Here is a 26367-nt window from a genome sequence, read left to right as displayed (position 1 = left end):
ATCACCCAGACACCTTTTTTAAGGTTCTGGCTGCTCTGCAGGTGTGTTCTCCAGAACTGCTGCAGCTGTGGAGGTGAGAGGAGCCCAGGTCTTGATTCCCTGTGGGGAAAGCAGGCACCTCTGGGTGAAAACCCTGCACTGAAAAGTTACCGGCTGAAAAAATTTAACATCTCATTACATGAAGATCTATTTTTTACAGCACATTTTGAACTCTTCAGGAGAAAGATGTTATGACAACCATTGGCTTATTAATCAGTATAATTTGATTATTATGTCATTGTTGATTTATTTACCACCTCAGTGTAAGTGACAACTGTTGGGACACTCGAGGAGAAACACCAAATTGAGCTCTGAGAAGAGGGATTGTTCCCAGTTGTTGCATCCATGGGCTATTCGGGTTTTGTGAATTGTCACAGACCCTGGAATCCTCCTGACACCTTTTGCTTCAGCAACGCTGAAAAAAACAACAGCTCCTTCTCAAGATCTTAAGTTGGGCTCAATTTTGTTCTGGAAGTTCCTGGCCGGCGAGGAAGGACATAAAGAAGGAGGAGAGCACACGGCAGCGCTACCTCTGAGCGGTGTAACTCTGACCGAAATGGCAACGATGCCACCTCGTGTCTGCTGTTCTCATCGCAGCTGTTCCCCCGACTGCGGGACCAAGAGAAGTCTCACAGACAGCAATTTATTCTGAATTTTACACATATCGAGTGTTATCATGTCTTACAAAGGCAAACTGTTAGCACCCAGCACATCCAGATGAGACTCGCTGTATTATCTTGATGTTTTTTAACGTTCCTCTAACAATACCTACAGTATAGGGAGCATCTACTCAGTACAGATAAACTGATTTCCATCTCTAAACAGCATTGACTCCATCTGCTCTCCAGTTTTGCTCTCCTTTGTACAAAAATAGCCCAAACACAGGGTAGTTGTAAGAGTTAAGACATTTTTTTCTGCATTAATTATTTTATTTTTGTTATTCAGATGGGGGGGGGTGCAGTTGGCATTGAGTTTATTCTGTAGTTATTTCCGGATTGTGGATTAATTCTTGCCTTACTAACCTCAGTATTGAAACACCAAGCATCATTAGATGCATTTCCCAGGTTTCCAGCTGAAGGTACATTTTACATTTTCCCCTGATTACCTCAGCATATGTTTGCCATCACTTTGCAGGGAAAGGCAGTAGAATGACACCCCTGAACTTGTCGGCAGTGATAAATATGTGATATTTGTGAACCTGTCTGGGCTTAAATGTGTATTTCCTGGTGGGTCACAGTTGCTGGATGATGGAATTGGTGACCTAGTGATTTTCTTAGCTGATGATTTTAATTAACTGCTTCCCTACCTGTCAAAGCTTCCTGAGGGCCCATAGGGGAGAAATGCTGTTTGTCCTTCAACCACAATAAGGGGAACAAGGCCAGATGAGCACAGTGACCACTGATGTGTAATATTTTACTGATTAATGGCCTTATTTTGTCCCTCCACATTATCAAGAGGTAATTGTTTCTCAGGGAAAAGAACCAAGAGCACAGATTTCTTTGACTTACAGACATTAAAGATAAGTTCTTAAAGTTCTGTAGAGCTCCTGCTTTTCTCTTTCTATATGTGGCAGTGATAAATTAGCATTTTTACAGGCAAAGAAGTCATATTTCCCTCTGTCTGTGTTTTTCTTTTCCTTCATCTCAAAATCCAGTGGAAAAGCTTCCCTCCACACACTCTGTGGGCCTGATCTGGTGCTCAGAGAAATCAATTGCAGTGATTCTGGCAGATAAGCATGATCAGGTCTCCTGATCTCTGAGACCTCAATTCCAGCATTTGTTTCTATTTCTTTCAATTTCCTTGCAGCCCTCAACAGGTTCTGAGAGCCCCCAGTTCTGCTGTTCTTCTGGGATTGTTTCACCATGATCTGGGTCAAGTTTCATTGTCAGGGCTGTTGTGTTACCCTGTGGCCAACAAAAAGAAATCTTAATTTAGCAGCTTGGAAGCTCCAGGTTAAACTGTGGTTACAGAGAGTGGAACCTTCATCTTGGTCCTTCCTCACTGTATGGAACTGCAGAGTTTGTGAAATTTCATTAATAAATGACATTTATTTATATATCACATATAAAAAATAATGGAAACAAAGGGGATTGTCCTCAACTGGAGGGCACAAGCCACACTGCCAAAATCCAAACTTTATACCAGCTGAGGAGGCAACCTAATGTGTCTGCCTGCATGGAAGATGAGAGGATTGTGCCAAATGTCATTAGCTAATGTCTGAGCAGCTCTTTGAGCTCCCAGAGCAGGATGCCAGTGTGAATGTTAGGAGTCTCTAATGGTTTTGTCTCTTATGTATGCTTTTGTTTGATGATGGCTCTTCTCTCTCCTATTGCCACCAGGTTTCTCTCTAAAAAGAAAGCAGATTGTCTTTTTTGCTTCTCCAGCATAAGCATAATGAAAAATTTTCTGCTTCTTTCACTCTGAGGTGGCAAAGAGTTCCTCTGGAGCAAAAAAAAAAAAAAGTAGCTTTCCTTCTCCTGCTTCCTGAAAAGCTTAATTTCCTCAGGCAAGATCCTCAGCTCTACTGAAGTCTTTACCTGCCAATTTAAAGGACTGAAACAGAACACTAAGAGGGCCATACCCAGGTCAAAGAGGATTTGGGCTTTTTAAACCTCAGAGGGCTTTTTCCTGCAGATATCTTGGATTCTCCCAAATACTTCAATGAACAATCTCACAGTCTTAGACTCTCAATTTCAGCAGACCCTTTCAAGAGAGGTTCAAAGTAACGTGTTTAACACCTAGCAAGAGTCCAAGCAGCTTGCTAAAAGTCACCAGAGTGTGTGGTGGAGCTGCTCAGATCAGAGTTCTGTCCATCCTGTTCTGACCCTCTGCAATTTCAGCTGATGGGGCAGTCACTAACAAATTCCATTAGCCAAAACAAGCCATGAAATCTTGGGTTGGTCACTTGCTTGGAGAACATTCAGACAATGAACTGTTTCCTGTCCATTCCCAGTGTCACTCAAACCCCTCTCTCCTCAGGTGTGACACTGAAATAAGAACATCTGCCTGAGTCTTACTGGGCAGAAAGCTCTGGTTCCATGGGAATTTCCTGGATTTTGGGCTGGCAAGTGCTACAGGAAAACTCATCAATTAAAAGAGTAAATAATGCTTCTTTCAGCACTCACCCTTCCCTTCTGCTTCACAAGGATTCTGAAATTGTCATCTCCAGTCTCTTTTCCTAGGAAAGATTTCATCATGGTACAAAAGAAGCCAGGCATCCTATTTTATCAACAATAGTCCCTCTGTGTTTTATACTGGACATAAAAAGCAGCATCTTTTAAATAGGGATTATAAAATAAACATCTCTATCTTGGAGATAGGCTGTTTTATTGGAAAGAAATGTCACTGGAGGGGTATTCAGAAATTGGGGTGCATTTTCCTAATCAGGATTTCAGATTTATATATGTTATATATCTGTTCTGCTGTCTTGTAAATTAATGGTACCCCACCAGCCAGTTAAAGAGATGGAATTATATTCAGCCTGGCATACTAATAACAATTATTTCTGCTAAGTTTCAATAGATATCACTGTTACAGCATTGCAGAAGATGAAAACTCAGGCTTACAAACTCCAGGTTATTTGCGATCAGCTCCAGCTCCTGTTAAGGTCAGTGGAAAGATTCTTGTTTACCCTGATGAGTGTTGATGACTGTAAAATCAGAATAGATTGTTATCACAAGTGCCATGGCTGATCTTGTAAGCAGCAGTTTGATCTGGTAACTGGGTCTGTGTAGGCACAATCCTACACACACAATACATTTCCCAGTAGGAAAACTGACAATAAAATGATCCAAGACAGACAAAGCTGGGACCAAATGCAGCTGGGAAGAATTCTCAGGTGCTCCAAGCTTAATTTTCTTGATTTTGAATCAAAATCAGCTGATCATGAGAAGCAGGGAGGAGATACCAGGGCCTGAAATACCCTGAAATTGCCCTGTTTTTGTACACTTCTTAATCAGCTGAAAATCAAAAAGGGGCTGTAGATGCATTTTGATCTACCTGATGTAGTATAAGTCAGATCCTTGATTATTCTGCAGTCAAAAAGGGAAATAAAGAGTGTATTCCACCAGAAGGGAAAAACTCACTTTTGCACAAAGTACAGCAACCTTGAAACTCCTGCCCTCAGAATGTTCCTCCCCAAGGAGCTGGAATGCTCCAGGTACACACACCTCCTAAAGGCTTTGGGCTGAAGGCTGCATCAGTCCCACACTATAACATTATTTTTAGTGGTGTCAGTCCTGATTAACAATGCCCATTTTCAAGATTCTGATTTTCCATTGTTGATCCAGATTTCTGCAGTGCACATCACAGGGGCAAGATTAGACCTGATGTTGGAAAAGGCTGAAAAGAAATCCTTTTCTCTTTGTTGGCATCTTTATTTTTGTCCCCCTGGCAAATGGTTGTTTCCTTCCCATGCAAATTATGTGGCTTGTTATTAGGGTGGCTGTATTTTAGTACATTACATTGTAAATTACACCCAGCCATTACATGATAGATTTGGTCATTGTGCCATAAATTGTAGCAGATTTTTAAAAGAACTCATCGTGGCTGACCACTCCAGCATCTAATTTATTTCTAGGACCAGGTTACTGTAGCAGTCATCAAAACATTGAACACAGAGAGTTCATTAGAACATTTCTCAGAATATTCCAACAAATCCTTGCCTTTCGAAGGCTGCTGTTGCTTATCTGTGGCCCTTCAAACCATGCTTACAGAGGAGGGCAGGTTGAAGCTAAGGGAAATACACATATTTTGTAATTAAAACTTTGCATTAAAACAACGTCCAGCCGTTCCCATTTCTTGTGGAAAAGAGGAAGAACTGTGACACATATAATCTAAGTGGCTGAGAGAAAAATGGCAGAAAACCAAGCTTTTGCTCCTGTAAAAAACCAGACTTGATTACTGCAGGCTTCTAAAAAGAATCCAGGGCATGAGCAAGGGCTGAAAGTTGTTCAACTTTTTTGGAAGCCCTCTACAAATTCCACGAGAGAGTTTCCAGATTTTCTCACACATGAAGTGTTAAAGGAAAATACTGAAATTATTAAACAAGACAACATTTAGCATGGAAGCTCTGTGGGGATGAGCAGTGGGCAGTCAGACTCCTCAGTCATGGGCAAGGAGCTGCTGATCTTCCCCTACAATTGCAGTTTCTATATCTGAAGGGGAGCAAAAGCCCCTCATCCTCACTGAAATCCACAAACTCCTACAAGATCTTCCAAGGAGCTTTTTCCCTGTGACAACTGCACCTGGATTTTTGACAGTCATGCAGCATAGCATGGCAATTCTGTCCTAAACCAGAATATTTGGGGATATTATTTATCAATCTGATGTGCCGGTGTCTGTACCGTGACTTGTCTTGGTATCAGAGGACAAACACATTGAACTCATGCATTTGAACTTTTTAAATTGTGATAAATGTTATGTATAAATTAGGAAAAATAACAAGGTCCTGTTATGTTTACAAGCAGGTTATTTCCTGGTGGGTTCCTATCCCACAAAGTGTCTCACTTGCTTTTTCCTCATTAAATGATCTCTGACACAATAATTACCTGAGCCCTGGGCCGTGTTCACCAGTGCACCTGAGGCCACTGCAATTACATTGAAATAAAGCTGCAGTGGCCTTGGTCAGCCAGATGCAAATTTGATGACTGTTCTAATTACTGTATTTGGGAGCCCTTAATGAAAGAAGAGTACGGGTGTGTATGTGTGAGAGAAGGAAAGATGCCTCCTTTGGGATGCTGCACAATGGGAAAGTGCTAGGTATATTAAATATTTATAGAACAATTAGTATTCAGCTCCTCCCACAAGTTCAGATGTGAGTCCAGATCCAAACTTTCCCTAATGGGTGTATTTAGCCTTTTGTTCAAGACTTATCCTGCTTGTAACATAACTGTGCACAGCCCTGCCTGTGTTTTCCTGTTGCTGACCAGAGAAGTCCATGAAAAGATTCCAGGCTGACTGTGGAGTGGGAGCTAATCAAATTAATTATGTGTCAAATACCTTTATTAATGAAATATGAGATAATATTAAACAACCCCAAAATATTTCCATAAACGCTTGAATTCGTGAAAAACATTCAAAAGAGGAATGTTCCAATATGTGCCTCTACAAATCTGTTTGTAGTTTCTTTAATGATACAAATACCACTCAATTTGGCAAAATTGTTCAAATTCTTAAATTAACAAGTTTGTTATAAGTGGTTTTCATTAACTCATAGACAATAAATGGTCAGTAATATTTCCAAAAGGCTGGATTCACAGCACTGCATTGTACAGCCACATTTGAAATGAATCCTTATAGCAGGAAATCTGAAAAATTAGGTGATCAGTTTAAAAAAAAAACCTATAAAATAGAAGGTATCTGCTATTAAACTCCCTTGTAGTAACTCTCCACATGGATTCTGAAGGAAATTTGACTGAGCTGAGCTTTGATGCTCTGTTTTCAGAGCATTAAAGTGAGGTAAGATAAACTCCTGCCCTTTCAGTACTACAACAGACTGTCTTGCCAGTCACAAGGAGAAAAGCTTTCAAGAACATGAACTGGTTTGCAGGGAAGTGGAGCACTGAGATAAACCAGGGCTCCTCACAGCACAGGTCACCCACGGCACTGAGCAGCTGCCCAGCACTCTCTGAGCTGCTGGAACAGATCCTCTGATGTTGATATCTGACTTCATCCCACAGGTCAGAAGCCAGGAGACAGAATGGAAAAGGACAGATCACGGAAAACACCCAAAGACGTCTTCACATGTGTTTGAGCTCTTGCAGGCTTGCACAGTCAACTTTTTATTGACTTCAAATTGTGATAGCAATCCAGAAGGTTATCACTGAATGAAAAAGCAATCTCAGACTGTGAAGGTAACTTTCATTTTTATCTGAACATTTCACTGGTCACACATTTATTTACCATAAATAATTTACCAAAGTTAACAGCTCGTCACAAATCTTTGGTGTTTCCAAAAGCACAGCCCTCAGCTGTGGCCCACAATGAGAAATGGGAATCTGCAGCTGCAAGGGTGAAATTGCAAAGTTTGGTTTAAACTAAGAAAAGCATTTCTCTCACAATACCTTTTAGAGCATCAGTGTACAGAGTAGAGCTCCACAGCCACTGCTGACTCAGTAACACTCACAGAAATACAACAGCAAAACCAGTCCCGATCCATAATTTTTAAGGAAGGGAATCTGCATCTTTCCAGTCATTACAGTTTCCACTGCCTAATATGCCACATATTAAACTCTGTCCACTTGAAAAGCAGGAAAAAGGAGCTGTTTCCTTTGCATAGTGTTGGCAAGTAACTTGATTCATATATTCATTTAGAATTACCAGATGAGAAGTAGTTTAAGCAGCCTCCCAAACCTCTCCCTTTTCATTTCTCCTCATGCTTCAGTTTAGTGCTCTCAACATGTCTGAACAAAATGCTTCTATCTACAAGCTTCACTTTACAAACAATATCATCACCTGAAGAGCAGCTAAAAGATACTAAAACACCTAAAACCAAAAGCATTATGGCTACTTTCCAAAGCCTGCCAGTAAACAAAACTTTAACATACCAAATTATGTTTAATACCTCTGGGGGAAAAAAAGAAACGTGGGATGGAATGTTTTCTGTAGCTGAAGTTCAGGCAGAAGTTAAAAAGAGAGTTCACCTCAGTTCATTATAAATAGAGGCTTTCAAGCAAAGGCTTATCAGTGCAAAGCAAATTTGGACACCAAAATGTATCAAGGAATGAACTGATTTAGCAGGAGACCTGCAAAGAGGAAAAGCTGGGGACACTGGTGGCCGCCTGGCAGACAGGGAGGATTTCTCTCCAGGGGCTGCTGGAGTGGCACAGATTTCCTTCCAACTTCACAGCACCAAGAACCAATATTGCAGCTCTGGCTGTGCTCCTTCATAGCCACAGTTCCTGAGTTTGGGAAGTGCTGCAGAGGGGCCTGGCAGTCCTGAGGATGGGCAGCCACCAGAGAAGGGAGGCTCCCACATGCTTGGCAAGACCAGAATGACCAGATGCAGAATTGTCTTTGGAAAGAGAAGGGTGGGTTAGCTTTCCCCTGCTGCCCTGCAGAATATTTCTGTAGAAGGACTTATTAAACCAAGCCAAAATATTACTTTTTGGAATATGGGAGGCCTCCATCCAACCTCTTGTGTCCCATCTCCAGGTGATCCCCCTTTTGGGTAAGGGGAAGGGCTGTATTGAGCTATGTGACAGGAGAAACAGCCCTGCTGTGTATGCATAATTCAAACCCCATGGGCTTTCCTCCAAAACAGGGATGGATTTTACTATCATGAGATACTGTGATGAAGTACATCAGAACCTTAAATTACTATGCAATGGATGCAGTATGAGAATTTTAGGCACTGAATTACTTCATTTCTAGTTTATATATTTTTCTCCCCTTAGAAGGTAGGGAAGTTCTCTGTCCTCTCAGGAAAAACAAAGCATGGCTAAATGTTGGAAGATGGTGAGAGTACATTTTTTTCCAGGTAAGTAGAACTTAGCTTGGAGCCTGATGTGCCTTTTGCCTGTTACTGTTTCATTTCTGGACATACATGTGAGCCCCAAAGAACCTCTGGACATTAAACTGCCGGTTTTGGTCTGCATGTGGACTTGTGTGCAGACTCTGGATCTTCTTTGCAGGATCACTCTGGCCTTTGAGGAGCGTCCTACCAGCCAGGAATACAGCAAAATATGGTGGAGAGACCATATTCCACCACACAAGGAATCTTGCTGGCAAGCCATAGCATCTGAAATCAGGAAACCTTTCCAAAAAATAGCATTTTGCAACTGTCATGTCTCTGGCCCATCTGCTTTGCCCATCGTGATAAGCAATTTATCCATGATCTTGCCTTACTCATATCCCTGGAAAAAATTGCTGCTCTGTGCAGAGTGATCAGTTTCTCTTTCAAGTTTCAGCATGAAGTGCAAGGCTGTAAGCAGCAATATTGGGTACTCTGACTCATTCCCTTGGACGGCTATTTTTATGATTGTTCATGGAACTATATCTCAAAACTCTCAGGTCACGTTCTTAAATCACTTTCACAGCTTTCTGCTGAGCTGTTTCAGTGCAGTGGTTCTTCCCTCTGAGGTTACAACCTCTCCGAGGGGCTGTAACCCTCCCTCACTGCATCCTTTGTACCCAAAATGTTGGCTGAGGACCTCCTTCCTTTTCCTCACCTCTCTAAGTGGCTACAAGTCAGTGCCGTTTAAAATTTAATCAGTCTCGTCCTAACAGGACACAGTTCTTGGATTTTAACCCATCTTCTACACAAACCACTAAATTCAGCCACAGTAACTGCCTCCTGACAGAACCTTTATCTCAAGAACCTCTTAATGAGCTCTCATTAGCACAAATTGGCCCTGAATAGCTCACCACTTCCTATCTCCTGCTTTCTCTGCAATCCATTAGCATCTGTTAGCAGCCTCGTTTGAACAATTAAACTTTACAGTTTCTAGAAACACACAAGAAACACCAGGTTCTACTGTTAGATCTGTGTCTTTGAGAGACCTGGGAGGGGATTCACACGGCCCAGCTTAACAGAGCCCAAATTCCACCTGCACTTCATTGTCCTCAGAGGAAGATTTAACACAGGCTGTTGATGTCACTGGTGACTCTGCCAGTCTCTGGATCACTCCATCTTGGAGGTCTCCTGGAAAAGCACTGAAACTCAATGTCTGATGTTAAACAGGAAAAATCTACATCCTTTCCTCAGAGCCCAGGGTCACGTTTCTATGGCTGATCTCTGCACACAACTTTGCCTTCTCCTCAGAGTTGATTTGCTGCAGCTTTTTGTTGTCCTTGTTTATGTCCACCTTGGATGGCTCAAACTGCCCTAAGCAGCTGGATTTTCACAGTCACGAGATAACAGGTTCTTATTTAACTCTGTTTCAACCACCAGCAGGCAAACTCAAACTCTAAGCCATTATTACACTAGGTCCTGAAAGTGTGCTCGTGGATTAAAGGCTTGAGGGGCCCTGGAAGATGCTGATCCCTGGCAGAGGATGTGGACTCCATCCCTACTGAAATCAGCCCCAACAGTAATTGTGTGGTGTGATGTGAACTGTTTTTCCTGCACTTGTCTGTGACTGTGTTTAAAGTCCCCTGAGAACAAACAGATCAGAGATTTTACAGCTGCACACAGCTTGTGCCTGAGCATTAATGGCTACGTTGGCAAGCAGATGGGAGCTGGTCTTTCTTACTCTTTCCTAAAGATGTACCATCTTTTCTTTTGACATTTTGAGAGATCAGCAGATTCTCACTCTGTGTTATATTCCAGACATGCAGCTGAGAGATGATTAATGTCTGTGAAAGTGAAAACACTGCACCTTTATCCCTTATAAAAGTCTTCACCGTGCCACAGCTTGTAGGATAACATCCAGAACAGGGATGGGTGGCTCCATTCAAATCTATTGCAAAACTTCTGGGGATAAAAGTCTCTCATTCATAAAGCTGTAAGCACACCTTACTGTTTTGTTGGGGTTTTTTTAACTTTAATTAATGAAATGCTGTCAGGATGAGCCAGTGACAGCAAAATCTCAACTTCAGCCTTCATCTCACCAAAAGTCTCTATTTTGCTATCTGGCCACCTGTCTCTATTTGATACAGGTGTGAAGGTTTTCCTAGGACCACATAGCAGAAACAGCCTGTTCCTTTCTCAGTCTAGGCTGTCATGTTATTCCTCACCAACTTGAAAACCATTATGGAAATAGATCTTTATTTATTTGCGGTTGATTGGGGTTTTTTCCCCATATATTATGTTTTAGAGATAATATTGATTTCCTTGCTCCCTTTCGTGCATCCCCCACAATGGGTTTCATCTTACTTATGTCATGTTCAGTAATAACAGAATAATTTGCTAAAATATTGACCTTAATGTTTTAAATTCGTTAGTTTCTGCTGCTCTTCAATGCTTTTGCTAAGTTCAGCAAGAGGCTGGGGTTAGGAGATGGCAAACTCAGTCCAGAAGCGAGGAAATGGCTTTGCGGGTTTACCCCGCTTGCCGAAGCGTCCCGGACACTTGCAAACGCGAGTTTAAGAACGCGGCGCAGTTCTCCCGGGAGCTGTGCAAAGTCGGCTCAAGTCCTTCAGCTGCAGGGCCAGAAGAAGTTCCGTAGGGGCCGGACCAGCCGCCGGCTTCGCGCTGCGGCAGCGCCGGGGCCGCTCCCGGGACCCGCGGGGCCGGGCGCTGGGAGCCTCGGCTCGCTGCGCTTCCCACGGCTCCCCGCGATCCCAGCCCCGCGCCGAGACCCGCGGCAGCCCCCCCGCCCCGCCCGGCCCGGCCCGGCCCGGCCCGGCCCGGGGCGGCTCCCTTGGCTCGGCGCCGCTCGGTCCCGCCCGCCCGCAGCGCTGGGCTTTCCGCGCCGCCCGCCCGCCGCACCGCAGCCCCATGTCCGCGCTCCCCGCCGGCGCCGACATCAAGCGGGCTCTGGAGAACAGCCCCGAGACCAACATCGAGGATGAGCTGCCCGACGGGCCGCCGCAGCCGCGGCCCAAGAGCTACCTGCTCCTCAGCATCCTCTCCTGCTTCTGTCCCGCCTATCCCGTCAACATCGTCGCCTTCGTGTTCGCCGTCATGGTGAGTAGCACCGCCGGCCCCGGCAGGGAAAGGGACATCCAGCCGCCTTTGAGCCGCCTGTCCCGGGAGCCTGCGGACCCTGGGTGAGGCAGCGAGCCTGGGAGCATCAGCAGGCTCGGGCAGGGGGACCACCGAGCTGTCCCAGCAGGGTGGAAAACGTGGAGTGAAGGGCAGTTTCCAACAAGTTTTCACTGTTTAGTGGCAGGTTTACTCCAGTTAACGGGGTTTGTTACATCAACTAAGTGGCACGCTGGACTGGACAGATACTGAACACAGTATCTGTGTGAGGTGTCAGCTGGGGAACAGGAATCAGATTTGGTTTCTGCTTTAGCTAATCAAATATAATATGAGTGCCTTTTTTTTTTTTTTTTTCCCAGTAAACAGGCTCTTTGATACTGTTTGTCAGAATAATACAGACGATGATCATGATTGTAGGTTGCTGGCAATTGCTCATGTGAATTGAGTATCACACACACTGGGAGAACAGCCTTACTCCTACAACCCGAAATTGATACACATTGTCCTTAATAACCCAGCAATCCCCTTAACTTCCAAAGGATTGTTGGAACAGAATCTCCTTCTCTGAGTTAAAAGTTGCAGAGTCAGATCCAGAGTTTTCCAGTCATATACACAATCAGTGTTATCAGTAACACTGCAATGTATTTCTGTTGTTTAGGAGCTGGAAAAGGTTTAAAACATGTTGTGTATTTTCATCCTTTTCTCTGACAGCCAAGCTGAGAAGGTAAGTAAAAATGTAGTTATTTCTTTTTGCAATTAAGTATAAGAATATCTAACTATGTCTAAAATATTCTAAGGCACACTCTTGTAAAGTGTGATGAGTAAAAGATTGATAAGAAATCACATTGCTGAAGTTTGAAAACTACTATTCCAAAGCCACCATTAATCTTTTTTTTTTTTTTGTAGTTAAGTTTTTGGGTTTTTAAAAATTTTCTTCCTTCTGTGTTTATTTCCTTTGTTGCTACCTTAACTATATGCACTTTTCCTTATTTTGGGAAGCTTTGGTTCTGCTGGTGCTCAGCATCCCTTCTGTCCATGGACACTGAGGGTGCTATATAAAGTAATGAGAGCTGGTGATCTGGGGCTGGGAGCGTCTGTTCCCTGTGACACTGCTTTCATCAAGGTGCTGGGGCTGTACAGAAGTTAACTGTCAGGGACAGAATTTGGCCTCTAAAGATTTTTGCACCCCATATGGAGAAATCTCCACCCCCAGCCTGGCTGAAGTTCATGCAGGATTCTGGAGTGGGGCATCAGTAACTGTTAGCAGGGGATGTGAAGGATCCAGGGTGGGAAGAGCACTTCCTCAATGCTGAACAGCCTGTGCAGGTCTCAGCTGCCCACTCTCCTACAGGGGGGAACAAAAACCAGACCAATGACCTCCCCTGTCTGGGAATAGCTTTTGTTCCAACAGCATCCTACCTGAAACCTCTCCTTTTCTATAAAAATAGCACATCCAGCTTCTTTTCCACAGCCTGACCCCCCTGCCTTTCCAAGCTGCAACCTGTAACTGCTGCATTATCCTCAGCTGCAGGTTCTGCATTTTAGCCTGTGCTGGTTTTATTTCCATTTCTGCTGGGGTCTGCACCCTCCCTCCCTTTCTCAGCTGGAGCAGCTAAGGGTTAATACTGAGATACAAGAGTGGGTTATTTTCTTTTCTTACAGAAGACACCTTTACAGTCTGCAGAGCTTACCTGAGACCTTGGGTCAGATTTAAAGACCCTCACAAGTGGATTTTCTACAAATTTCCACTTCATAAAATGGGTCTAAAATGAAAAATCCTATTGGCTTCTAGAGGGGGCATGGTTCAGCACCCTGTGTACCTGTGTCATGTCCTCCTTAACTGTTCTAAATTCAGACAATGTTTTTGCTCTAAAAGTAGAATCTGGGCTCTAACACACCCCCAAAATAAGTGACAGATTTGTCTTCAGTCTCTTCTGTCTCTTCTGCTGCCCCATTTACAACTCCAGCACTGGTTTCTTCACTCCTTTCTCACCTTTGGAGGCTCAAACCTCACCGTTACAGATCTTACCTCCTTTATTTTTAGAATAAACCTTTTGCAAGTTCTCCTTATTGCAATAATAACTTTCCTGTTCCTTACCTGCCTGTTTCTCATGGCAGGGGTCATAGGAGAGTTGGTAGAAAGGGCATTATTGGCATCACTGTGTTGCCATGTTGGCATTACAAGAGCCCCCCTCCAATGAGCCACTGGCCACTTGCAGGGTGAGCACTGCCTGCATTTTTGGCAAACAGAGCTCTGTTTTCCCCAGGACTCAGGCTGCAGGATCACTGCTCTCAACTCCCTTCTGCAGCCCCAGATGCCATCAGTTCTGCTCCTTGTTGCTTCCTTGGGTCACCGTGAGCAGCTGTGTCACGTTGCTGTGCCATCAGTTGGCTCAGTCAGCCCCAGGGACACCTCCCTCAGCTCTGCCCTCTTCTTTCCCATACAGGTGAACCACAGGCAAGAGTTTGGGGCCAGATACCAGGTCAGGAGGCTTCTGTGGCACAGGAGGTTTCTCTGGTGTGGGGCTGGGGGTGGGCACTGTGTCACTGAGCACTTTGGCTCCTTATCTGCGGTGGTGAACACAAAGAGCTCTCAGTGAGCTGCCAGCTGTGCCTGAGACCTGGCTGGGGTGCACTGGCTGTGTCTGGCTCATGGGGTCAGAGCTAGAGGGAGGCTGTGGAATAAGTCTGGGAAATGAATCAGATATTTTCAATGCCAGCACTGAGGTCTGACAATTGAACAGGTTTTTATGGCCTTTCTCAGCATCCCCCCTTCAGCTGTCTTAATTTCAAAGATCTCTATGTCAGAATAGTTCTGTAATTACATAGGGAGGGCCTTACATTTGTAACAAACTCCAAACAGTCTCTCCAAAGCTGTTTCTCACTGATTTTTGCTCCAAACTCCCTCTTTCTGTTGACACATTTTTGTTTAATCATTTCCATGCTTCAAACAACATATGTGGTCAAGCTGTGACAATCTTGGCTCGTCTGCCTCTGATAGTAACAAGTTCTTTGTTGCTGTTGATGCCTTGATTCAGATGCCTTGCCTTTATATGGCTTTCCCTCAGCAGAGACAACAAATTAGAGGGTGGTGGAAGCTGTGGGGACAGGAAAGGATCCCTTTCTCAGGGAGCCACCTCTTTTAATTGGGATCCTAACGAGCCATGTGCAGTGTGTTGGCTGTGGCCAGCTCAGTGACCAGTGTTTCTGTATTTAGAAAGTTCACTTGCAGAGTTTATTATTTATACATCCCTTGTTAGGTAGCTTGTAGGTACCTGGATATCTAACACCATATGGGACAGCCTGTGCTCACTTCAGGAATATTAAACAGCATATTTAATATTCAGGAATGTTAAATAACAGGGCTCAGCAGCTGCTGTGAAGGCATTTTTGCGTGGCCCTTGCCTTTGCAAACTGGTAGGTTTTTGTTTTTCCTCAGCAGCACCCTGCAGAGCCAACTCCCCTTTCGCGTGTCCTGCTCAGCACCTGCCTGTTCTGAATTGCTCCCCAAGTGCCTCCTCTCCTTTGTGTTTCCCTGCGAGCTGTTCCTACAGTGAGGAGTCACCCTGAGTCAGCAGGACTCGCTCTTCCTTAGGTCTGAACCAGAGAGTGTCTCCTTTCCAGGCACAGCCAATTAAGGTTCACCCAGCCTGGCTTACAGAGCCTACAAAATGCTGATCAGAGAACCTCAGTCTGGTCTGCCCAGATCTGTAAGAAATGCAGAGGAAGATTTCTGAAGTAACTCAGTGTTCTTTCATGGTTTTGCTGTGATCAGTGCTCTGGGAGTGTGGAACAGAAAATACACATAAAAAGGGATTAATATTTTATAGCTAATTCAGCACATTTCTGCTCACATGAGGCCAAGTCACTTTATTGTTGCACTGAGAATGTTTTATAAATAGATGTGTGTGAACCTGGTGAAGTCACTGAGTTTACTCAAGTAAATAAACAGCTGCAGAACTGTGGCTTTAATTTACATTATGACTTCATAGCCAGCGAGGTAGCGGAAACCTGAGAAATCATATGGTGTTAGGTTGAAAAGGGCTGAAATTTGTTTTAAAAGTTGGACAGACCAAATGCCTCATACAGATGCTGTGTTCTCAATATATTGCCCAGCCCTTGGAAATAAATAGATGTAACAGTTAAGGCTTTAACAGTTGATGTTATCTCTGTCTAATGATGAAAACTGGAAGCTTGAGCAGGAGCCCTTTGAAGCAGATGGAAGTAATGAATTTCAAAAAGCTTTGCATCAGACCCCAACCACTCCCTCAAACCTCTTATTTTTTTTTATTGAATGCTTTCTAATTTTTTTCATTTAATTTAAACCTCTTCATAGAGAAACTTTGGTCTCCTTCCTGTCTCACCCAAATTCTATTCTTTATCATTAATGTTGTTTTCCTCCTCTTCATCGTGGATTTATATTAAAATGACATTATTTATTAAAGTTTGCATGATGAATTATTTATGCAGTACCTGCAGAAATCACATGGACATTTTCCAGACTTCCTAAATACATTAGTAAAATGGCCCAGAACTGCAAGCTGGTGCTGTCAGGTCTTGCTTACAACTCTGTCTCACTTTTGAGACCACAAGCCTGGGGAACTGAGCTGATGGTGTCTGCAGAACCCCTCTGCAGATGCCATGCAAGGGGATCCTTTGAAAAAGGTGAGCACAAAGGCCAGGGCCAGGGTGTCTGTGGTGCTTCTCTGTGTTTCTCCCTGCAGCCACAGACAGGAGGAGGTCAGTCTGCTCAAGGCCAAGCTGAGCTGTGTTTCTCCTCATGACCCTTTTTTAAGACCTTTCCAAATGAACTTTGAGAAAGCTCTTCTGCAGCCAGGACTGCTGGGGACAGTGGAGTGGCTTTGGTGAGAGGACAGTGCCAGTCCCTTTGTGGCAGGATCAGGGCTGGCACTGTCCTGTTTGACCGTGTGCTCATGTCCACCTCTCATTTCCATCTCTGCTCTTTCCCCATTATGTGCTTTCAAATCTCAATGAAATCTGACAGCAGAGCAGAGATATTAGTGATATTCTTTGGGGACACAAACCAGAGAAATGTTTAGGCATGTGGGCTTCCAGGAAGAGAAGAAATGTATCAGTGCTTTCTTTAAGGACATGAGTGCATCAGCAGCTCAGCCTTTCATAGACTCCAGAGAATAAGTACCTGCACTTATCCTTGAGATGCAGTTCTAGGAATGCAGGCTGTGTTGCTTTGGGACTGTCTGGGCTGGGCTGATGCTCCTGCACTGCTGACACCACGACTGCACCCAGCCCATTAGCTCTGCATGCTCACTAATTGATACAGCACACATCATGCCCCTCATTGCTTTCCTGCTTGGGAGAAATGGCTCTACAGCAGTGCTTGGCATGCTCTGAACTTCCTCCCTTTCCTGCCCTCCACAGTCTCAGCTCTTCACTCTGTTGTTCTGTTTGCTGCATAAAGTGATTTATAGCTGAAGAACTTTCATTATAGCACTTGGTGATACTTCATACAGTCATTTTCTAGAGACAATCTGAATTCTTTAGTCCAGAGAGCAGTTAATTTGATCAGGTCCCCATATCTCTCCCCCTACTCTTCCCATTTCTCTATCTCCTGAAATATATACAAGATACTAAAAACCATGTTGTGACTAATCTGATTCCCTGAGGAAGTATGCTGAGTTCAATAGTGAAATCTGATCAAGAAATCTGGACTCAGTGTTATGGTTTATGAACTCAAACTCTCATGATTTTACAAAAGAATTCTTAGGAATAATGCCCTTTTTAATGCTTTGATAGCATCTCATTCTTGGGAAAAAAATTTCAACAAACTGTTCTTAGACTCATGTACTACAGTATTTTGTGTGGCTCACTGAATCTTTTCCTTTAAAATGGTTTGGTTAAACCAAAAATTAATTCAGAAAATCCTATAGTCTGTCTCACAAAAGCCTGGAGGGTCAGAGTGGTCCTATCACACATTGCAATCTGAGCATGTAATGAATGTAAAGCATCTGCTAAGTCACGGGTGGGTGGAGAGAAACTCGAGGCTCTTGAGATAATATGGGGATATCTGATGCACACCTCAGGATGGAGAGGATAATAATTATCAGTGTCTTCCAGAAATGCAAAGGAACACAACTTCTAGCCCATGAGGATGGCACTCAGAAGTTTTGTTCAGATGACCTATATTTCTTTGGTTTGTATTTTTCCCATCACTAGCAAACTACCTGTTAATTCTTCAAACTTTGCTTGGAAAAGTAAAATATTGGAAAAATAGGTAATTAGTAAGCTTTTTAAAGTTTTGCTGAGACTTTCTCTAAAATTGCAGCCTATTTATGCTCTTTTTAATGCTTATAGTTTTGTAAAGTATAAGAATTTATCTCACCGCTAGTGAAGTGGCCAACTATCAATTCCCATATACTACAAAACTATTTCCAAAGATAAAGGCCACTGGTTTATGCAAGTGGGTTGACGTCCACTGAAGGGGAAAAAAAAAGAAAAAAAAAGAGCTGTAGCTTCAATGAAAGGCACTGAAAATGAGAGGAACAAAAAACTGGACTCCGTGCTTACCCTGGCAGCGGACATTGATTTGTTCTGTTGGTTCAGAGCTGCCACGCTGCTTTGCCACCAGCTCCTGTTTGAAAGGAAGAGCTGTGACTCCCTGTTTGCCCTCTGCAGGCTCTGAACAGCTACAACCAAGGGGACATAGAAGGCTCCAAGCGGCTGGCTCGCAACGCGCTCTGGGTGGCCGTGGCCTCCATCATCATCGGCCTCGTCATCATCGGCATCTTCTGCGTGGTTCACTTCACAACGGTGAGCAGGGGCTCTCACAGCCCTCCCTGCAGGACCCCCGGGCACGGCACTAAGGGCTGCCACAACCACCTCTCTTTATCCATCCAGGGGTGCATGTATGCTTTCCAAAAGAATTTTATCGTATTTTACGCTTTAGAAAATTCTGTTGTCTGTGGTTAAACACAAGCGACTCTGCCTTAGCAGCAGGTGGTTTTCTAGAAACTCTTGCAGCTCCAATGTGCTTTTCCAATTTTGGCCAGTTGCTTTTTGGTTTTTCTCCTCCTCAGCTTCACCATCTTTCATACCAAGTGACCTGAGATCTTTAAATTTCAGGTAACAGAGTCCCCATGTGCTAATTTTCAGTATCATGGTCTGGCCAACTGATCTTTTAACAAGGAGGAGACAACAGTCAGTTACTCTTCTACTGTTTGACAGTAACACAGATGAGCAGAACTATATCAAAAGTGACCACAAATGTCATTCTGACTTGTGTCTCTGGGGGGTGAAGCCCTTTACTCTCCATGCTGTGTTATTGCCCTGCCTCCCACACCTGCAAAAATAGAAACAAAGCTCAACAAATGAATCTCTGTAACACAGGGGTTACCCAGATGGACTGCTGGGAAAGAGGACAAAAGCAATTGAGGGTATTGATGATCTTTCTTAAGGTTGTGCAACAATATGTTCTTTTCTCCACAAGACTGTGTACTTCCCATTAAAATAACCAATTTAAATGAATTTATTATTGGCTGGTTTGGATGGAGGGGATTTCAGTGCACTGTACAAACTTATGCATAAGCTATATACAGAGAACACCCCATTTACCACTGAAATGAAGACACCTCTGGGGAGTGGAATGCAGTGATGGGTTAAATGTGCACAGCATTTTCATACAAAAATTGAAGTACAACATATTGAGCTGCAGGGAAATTACTGTACAGGGGGTCCAGCTCTGTGGGATATTATTAGATGGTGCTGCAGACTCTAAGTGTCCTGGGCATTCATTAATTTTCTGTGCATTTTGCAAGCGTGAGCCTTGGTTCAGCTTGTGTTCAGCTCATTCAGTGCTCACAGATTTAAACTCAAGTCCCTTCAGGCTGGGGGTGCCAAGTTTTGTAACTGACAGCAGCAGTAAATTCCATCACCTTACTCATCATTTCTCAGGCAAGGAGAGCAGCTCAGTTATTTTTTCAAAGTAGGGGAGGGAAGGGCAGTGTCAGGGGTGGCAGACATCACTGGCCTGAAGCATTCCCAGTGACCAGGCAGCAGTAAACCAGTATAACACAACTTCATTTTTCTTTTGGGGACTTTTAAAATTTGTTTTGGTTCTGGCTTTTTTTTGTTGGTTGTTTTTTTTTTTTTTTAAGAGAAAACTCTCTGTTGGTTGGAAGCAGCCAGGTGCCTGGGAACCCTCAGAACACTGCTGGGATATTAATTTCTGTACATAGTTTCCACAGAGCTTTCTTGGCCAAATGGTACCATGACTTTTGTGAGGAGTCAGGGCTTACTGGATTCACTCTGCTCTCTGCCTTTCCAGCTTCTCCACTGCTCCCCTTCTCCTTCTCACTTGTCACCCTCCAAAGAGCCTTTGCTTCTAGGAAAGGATTTGATGGCAACAACAATCTCTGGATCTGAAAATGAGTGAACAGAAGCACCCAGCTGGTCTTTCCACTCCCCATGCTTACCTGGGTCCCCTCTGTTCCCTCACTCTTGGACATTTTTACTTTATACTAAATTGTCTTAGTCTGATGTTCCAATGCTGTGAATGGCTTTGCACACCCCATTCAGTGATCTCACACCCATTTGTGCCTTTCTCATGATTATTTACTGACAGCCACTTTAATGAAGTGATTGTAAATTAATTCTATGCAAACTTTAAAATATGTTTCAATATTAGTAAGGTAGCACAAAATAGCCTTGATACAATAATATGGCAGATTTATTTGATCACCATTAAGCACAGATTTAATGTTTCCATGACCTACACATGCATTTTTCCTGGAAGTTAGATTTCAGCAATATGTATGAAAAGCTTGACCCTTCCAAGATTGATTCCTGTACTTTATCCACTTGAAATTAATCAGATACCACAGTACCCAGTTCTTCCTGCTGACATTCCTTCTGGCGTCTTTTGGTCTTCAAGGGATAACGAGTCTCAATTACCTCTGGGAGATACTGCTGCCAGTATCAAAGATGCAAACTCAAGTTCTCTTCTACAACATGAAGCCTCTGAGAAGCAACAAAAATAAGACATCCCAGTCAGGCTGGCAGGGGGGAATCTCTATCAATTGTTACACAACTTTTCTTATAGGTACAGGAACTTGAATCAGGCTCAGCTGGCTCTGAAGCCTCCTTCAAAACAACTCAAAACACTCCTGCCTCAGCCAGGAGAAGAATATCGAGTCAGGTGTGTTGAGGGTAGAAATGGTAGAAGTTGCAGAGAGAGGAAGAGCAGGAAATTCCTGCTTTGAGCAAACAATGATTTTATACCAACAATAATACTCCCAAATGTACCCCCAATAATAGTGCCAGATTTGGGAAGAGGAAAACCCTTTCACTTTTCAAAAAACCCCTACTTCCAAGTGTCCTCATGTGCCTTCCTTGGTTTGTTCAGTCACAGAGCAACAGTAGCACAGGAATAAGAGCAGCCAACACCTATGTCAGCAGGGAAGAAACAGCCTTGACTTCTCATTTTGAGGATTTACTCGGATTTAAGTCAGCTCAGGGCTTCTTCTCCTGCTGTCTTGGAGAGCCTCGTTTGTCTCAAACACTGGCATGTTATCTTTAGCAGACATATATTAAGATATGTAGTGATACATATTTATATCCTGGAACAGGGCCCACCCAACTCTTGGGAACCATCCATGTTCTGCAGCCATGCCCCTAAATGTAGGTAAGGAAGGGGAAGCCATCACTTGCATCACTGGAGCTGACAGCCCAGCAACAAAACTTGTGTGTCCTGATCAGAGTGAAGTGGTGTGTCCCTCATCGTGCTGAGGACTCTGAGTGCAGAGCTGTGGGGTGTGTGAAGTCAGGGCTGGGCCTCATTCCACACTGGGCTGAATTTATTCTTACTCTTCCCCATTTGCTTTTACCCTCCCCTGTCAGCTTCCCCTGTGCCCCTGCCTTGCCAGTCCCGAGTGCTGAGTTGCATTTCCAGGGCTTGCTCAGATGTAACTTTAGCTGGTATTTGTGTCACCACAGTCTGGCCCTGCATGTGTGCCTCAGGCATGTTGTCCATCAAGAAGTGCAGTGAGAAATGGGATGGATTTTCCTTCCCTGAGGGAACACCACAGCCTGTGTGTGCCACAGCCTGTGTGTGCCATATCCTGTTTGCTCCCACCCAGTGCCACTGTTCTCATCATGCTCCTCTCAGGAACCTTTCCCCAGACTTGCACAGGCTTGGAGTCAGCCTTCCCACCTCTAAGCATTTTGTTCAGCAAAATGTGGTGATTTAGTCAGTCAGTGAGGGCTCCCAAGTAATTTACAATCTGTGTTTTCAGAGCAGCCTCAATGTCTTTGAAGCAGACTCCAACTTCTGTTTTGGTTTGGGTTTTGCTGACACAAGGCACCCTTGGATTACATTTAAGTTCTGCTGGCAGGGTTCAGGGGAAAAAAGCCCAGGCTGGATCCTCCTTACTTTAGTGAAGGACATCCTAGGTATCCCAAACCCTACTCTTAACTGGATCTAAACATGTCATATTCTACTTCATGCTGCCATGTGAGTAGTTCAGAACAATATTTAGCTCCTCACAGCACATACTTGTAGACCACCTCTAGTGTCTGAGTGACACTTTGCAGTGCTGCTCAGGGCTGAACTCGAGCTCACATGAGTTTTGCCACCCAGCTGAGCCACAAGGCATTTCATATACAGCCCACGTCTTCTGTGCTCCTCTCTTGTGGACTTGTGCAGTCTGGACAAGTAGGAGTGAGCCAAGCAGAAATGTGGAGGATGAGTGAGAGATGTTAGAGAGAAGTAAAAACTCCAGTAGATTGAGACAGCAACAGTTTTGCTCTGAGGAAGGAAGCCAAAATGCCGTGACTTTGGAATTTTATGCAAACCATTATGATATTTTAATGCTTTCGTGGAGGAGCCTGAACTTCTGACCCCTTCTTTAATCTCACTTGATTTAGAGCTTCGCCCCAGGGAAGCCACAGAAATGCCACCTGTCAGCATGGCTTCCAAGGAACACAAAGCCAGCCAGGCTGTGAGGAAAGCACCAGCCTGCACTGCTCAGAATCAGAAGGGTTTTAAATCAAGCACATGTGCAGTAATGCAGCATTGGGAATTCCAGAAGGAAAAGGAATAAGTGTTTAGATTGTGCACAGGGACATATGTACACATACAATTTCCTCACTGACTTAGAAATAATTCTTCAGGAGGAAAAGGAGTGCAAGATTACTTTTAATGTCTCTGATGTCTTGTTCCTGAGGCTCTCAGAAGCCTTTGCAGACATTCCACTCAGTGACTGCCTGGCTTGCAGAGACAGAATAAGCTGAAGACCAGCATGAGGACAGGGATTACTCAGCCAGCCTGCAGATCTTTACACTGGCCATCCTGTCCTCTGCACCTTACCATAAAAATAAACATATCAGGGTCTTGTGCTGCCTGCCAGTAAGGGATAGAGCTCCAAGGCTGAAGTCAAGGCATTCCTGTTCTTTAATTCTTGGTGTCCACCCAGCCAGGGAGCTCATACTGTTGTTTTTCTATTCTAAGGGTACATACTGATTATTTCCTTGATCCTTACATTGTTTTACTGGATTTGTGAAAACACAGGAGCCTAAAGTCCTCTACCTGTCTCTCAGAGTGTTCCCTCAGCTGGGAGGCTGAGCAGTGGCACAGTGTGCAGGTGCACAGACAATGTGGTTATATCAGCCTGACTTCCTTAGCAAAGCACATGAAAAATCCTGGTCCAGAAAGAGCTATTCCATCTGTGCACAGAGGAGATGTTCCTACAATGGATTCTACCCAGTGGAGCCATGAGTAGCATCCAAGAGACAGTCAGCAAAGGCATTAATGGTGTCTGCAGGATATATTTACTGTGCAGTGCTCGGGTCCCAAATCCCTCCTTGAGGAGCTGCTAGAATGTATCTGCCTGATGGAGGAGATCCCTGAGACTCCAGAGAATCCAGGGATGGGTCAGGGCATCCATGGGTGTTGTCTGAGAGCTTTCCCCTACACAAGAATTTGGGGGAACTCCTCAGATCCTTCCTCTCCTAATGCAGATGCACAGGACAGGTTTCCCAGTCCTTTTAAAGCATGTCGAGTGTTACTGTGGGATTTACCAAGTTCTCCACTGCTGGAGGGTTGCTCTTGTCTGACTGCTTTATGTACCACTCCAAGGAAGCAGAGATGCTGTTGAGCTCATGAATCTTTGTCAAATAAGAGCCCATTTCCTGGAATGAAAGGCCCTGATTTGCATTGATTCAGGTAACCCAGTTTAAAAATTCAGTTCGGATTGACAGATGACCAATGCCATTAGAAACTCAGCTCTTTGACTCAAAACTGTATTGAGCTGCTAGTCTAGAGGGATGTTTGTTAAGAGAACGAGTGCCACTAATGTGGCATAATGTATCCATTAGATCTGTAGAATTAATTATTTAAACTCACAGGGCAAACTCTCTGTCTTCTCCTCCTTTAAACACACATATTTCTGTGTCCTTGCAGCATGCTATCTGAAGACCAGGACTGCACTTGGATGATATCAACATGTAAACCTCTGGAGGGGGAAAAAGAAGAGATGGAAACCATTCCAGACTGTTAGCTCTGACCCTACAAGTCTGCAGAGGCATGTTGCTGGTGAATGAACTGATAGCCCAGTTAGTTAATCAGCATGGCGTGACCAGGTTTTCAAAATTATTTATTTATAAGACATCTCAGTATAAAGCAGCATTTTCTCTTTTACCCTAATGCATAATGAGATTTGCCCTAAAAAACAAATCCCTTTTCTTTCTCTTTTCCATGGAATGTATGCTGGATCTGTGATGCTCCCTGGCTGACCCCAGCCAGACAAAGCCAACCTATCCAGACTGTTTGTAGTGCACAGTGTAAGATCTGATGCACAGCCCACTGAAGCTAGTAGGAGAACTCCTGTTACTTCTGGCAGATTTTGGATCAGGCCATTAAGGATTTTTTCATTACTTTAAAATAGTCTCAACATGATACAACTGTACCCATGGGTTTGTGATTTTATCCTGCTCTGTGATTTTATAATGCCGTGGGCACACTCTGACTCAGCAGCTGCTTTCTTTTGTCATCCTCAGCTTTTAGAACTTTACCTTGGATTTTTAAACACCTGGGACCGATTTCAATCACTTGATTATTAAGAGAGACTCTTCTTCCATAGCATCCATGTTTTTATTAATGATTTATTTTTGTTTTGTTGTCTTTCATTGTTGCACTCCCTTGACTTAGCTCCTGTCCCGCATTAAATTTGCACTGATCATATTTTCCTCTTTAAACCTCACATATGTAAAAAGTTCCTATTTTTTTATCTGACAAAAGATCTTCTTTTTAAACAGACGTCCTTCATCCCTTTGTTGTTGTGCTTCTAGCAAGGCACATCGTTTCATTGTGTTCTGCTTTGTTCATGTGGGTTTTGTTCAGCTCATCCTCTCATCTCTGTGACTGGTCTGTGTATCACTGCAGTTAGAGATGGACAGACTTCTGCCCCTCTGCCTAGTTACAGACACACTTCCTGATCCTTAGACACTGCTCAGAGAGCAGCCTCAGGTTCCAGAATTGATGGCCTCTAAATTGCTGCCATTTCTTGATAACTTGTGAAAATCTAGCATGGGACAGCTGGTTTTATTAGCTGTTTCACAGAATACAATTGTTTTGTCACACAAATATTCCACCTTAAAAGGAGTGAGCTCTGGTGAGCATTAAGATGTGGCTGCATCCTCAGCAGTTGTTGCTCTGCTCTATTACCACACCTTCAAGACAGCTGTGCCAACTTCCACTCCCTCTCTCTGCACCAACATCAACCTGGAGTGACTGCCCAGAAATCCAGGGAGTTCTGCAGGTGCAGGTGAGAGAAGAATCATCTGTCAGGAGTTCAACAACCTATTAAAAACAAAAAAAAAGTCCTCCCAGAAACCTTTACCTGTTAAAGCATATGCCTGGAAGTAGCATGTATTTTTTGTGCCTTGATATTATATTTTCAATGTGCTTTTTCGCTTCCCTTCCTGCCAAATTCTGTTTTTCATTGAAGTCAGTGAAGCATTACCTCTCCTTAATTACTGCAGTATTAAACTTCAAAAACACTGGTGAAGTCAGCTGATTTATTAAACATTTACACTGATCAGATTTGTCCACATGGGAATCTTGCCACTGATTTTGATGATCCCAAGAACTGGCTGTTCTGTGAACTCCTCTTTGGTTTTTGAATACTATTTTAATGGTCTGATATGTCTTGTGGGACTTTTAGTAGCTTGCCTTATTATCAGATATGATAGAAATGTCATTGACAAGTGGAATAAAATTACTTTTAATTCATGTCTATTCTGGTATGTGGGAAGTGTCTTTCCTAAGTTTTGTTTCCTCTTCTACTGGAAAGAGTAATATCCCTTTTTCTAACCCCTTGGACAGTTTCAGAATGAAGTGAATCACAGCAAAAGGAGGTTTCCAAAGTTATTTGGGCACCAGAGGGTAGGGAGAGACAACTTGAAGTATTTTTTAACTGCCTGACAAGGGTTGAGATCAATAGGAGCTAGACACCCGACTTGTTCAGAAGCTTTTGAAAACCATACTGGAAATCTAACTTGCATCTTGTTCCTCATAAATATCTTTGAAGTCTCACTCTTAATACAATTGAGAATTGAGCCATTGTACCTTCAGTGCTTCTGAAGATAAATGTTGGTACCTTACAGTGCTATTGATTGGTATAAAAATAAAGGCTTTATATTAAACCACTTAATGTGACAGAGAGGAGAGAATGCAGCAATTCCTCTAATGTCCTTAGTGCTTCTGTGTC

The 26367-nt window shown here is 43.6% G+C and overlaps 1 protein-coding gene and 1 long non-coding RNA gene across 2 annotated transcripts; one reads left to right on the top strand and one right to left on the bottom strand.

Moving 5' to 3' along the window:
- Positions 1-1593: 1593 nt before the first annotated feature.
- Positions 1594-3838, bottom strand: LOC135282573 (uncharacterized). Its single transcript, XR_010348665.1, has 3 exons — positions 3606-3838; positions 3165-3217; positions 1594-1943 (listed from the first exon to the last, which is right to left on the bottom strand). It is a non-coding gene; the product is annotated as an uncharacterized LOC135282573 (long non-coding RNA).
- Positions 3839-11105: 7267 nt separating this feature from the next.
- TMEM233 (transmembrane protein 233) lies at positions 11106-25230 on the top strand. The gene is made up of 3 exons (XM_064392472.1): positions 11106-11608; positions 18281-18415; positions 24060-25230. The coding sequence occupies exons 1-3, from the start codon at positions 11420-11422 to the stop codon at positions 24069-24071; spliced, it is 336 nt and encodes a 111-aa protein (XP_064248542.1). The 5' UTR covers positions 11106-11419; the 3' UTR covers positions 24072-25230.
- Positions 25231-26367: the final 1137 nt, after the last annotated feature.

The sequence above is a fragment of the Passer domesticus genome, chromosome 17 (assembly GCF_036417665.1).
Source record: "Passer domesticus isolate bPasDom1 chromosome 17, bPasDom1.hap1, whole genome shotgun sequence".
NCBI classification, from domain to species: Eukaryota; Metazoa; Chordata; class Aves; order Passeriformes; family Passeridae; genus Passer; species Passer domesticus.
The sequence above is the reverse complement of the archived record's forward strand: the minus strand, read 5'-3'. Positions and strand labels throughout refer to the sequence as shown.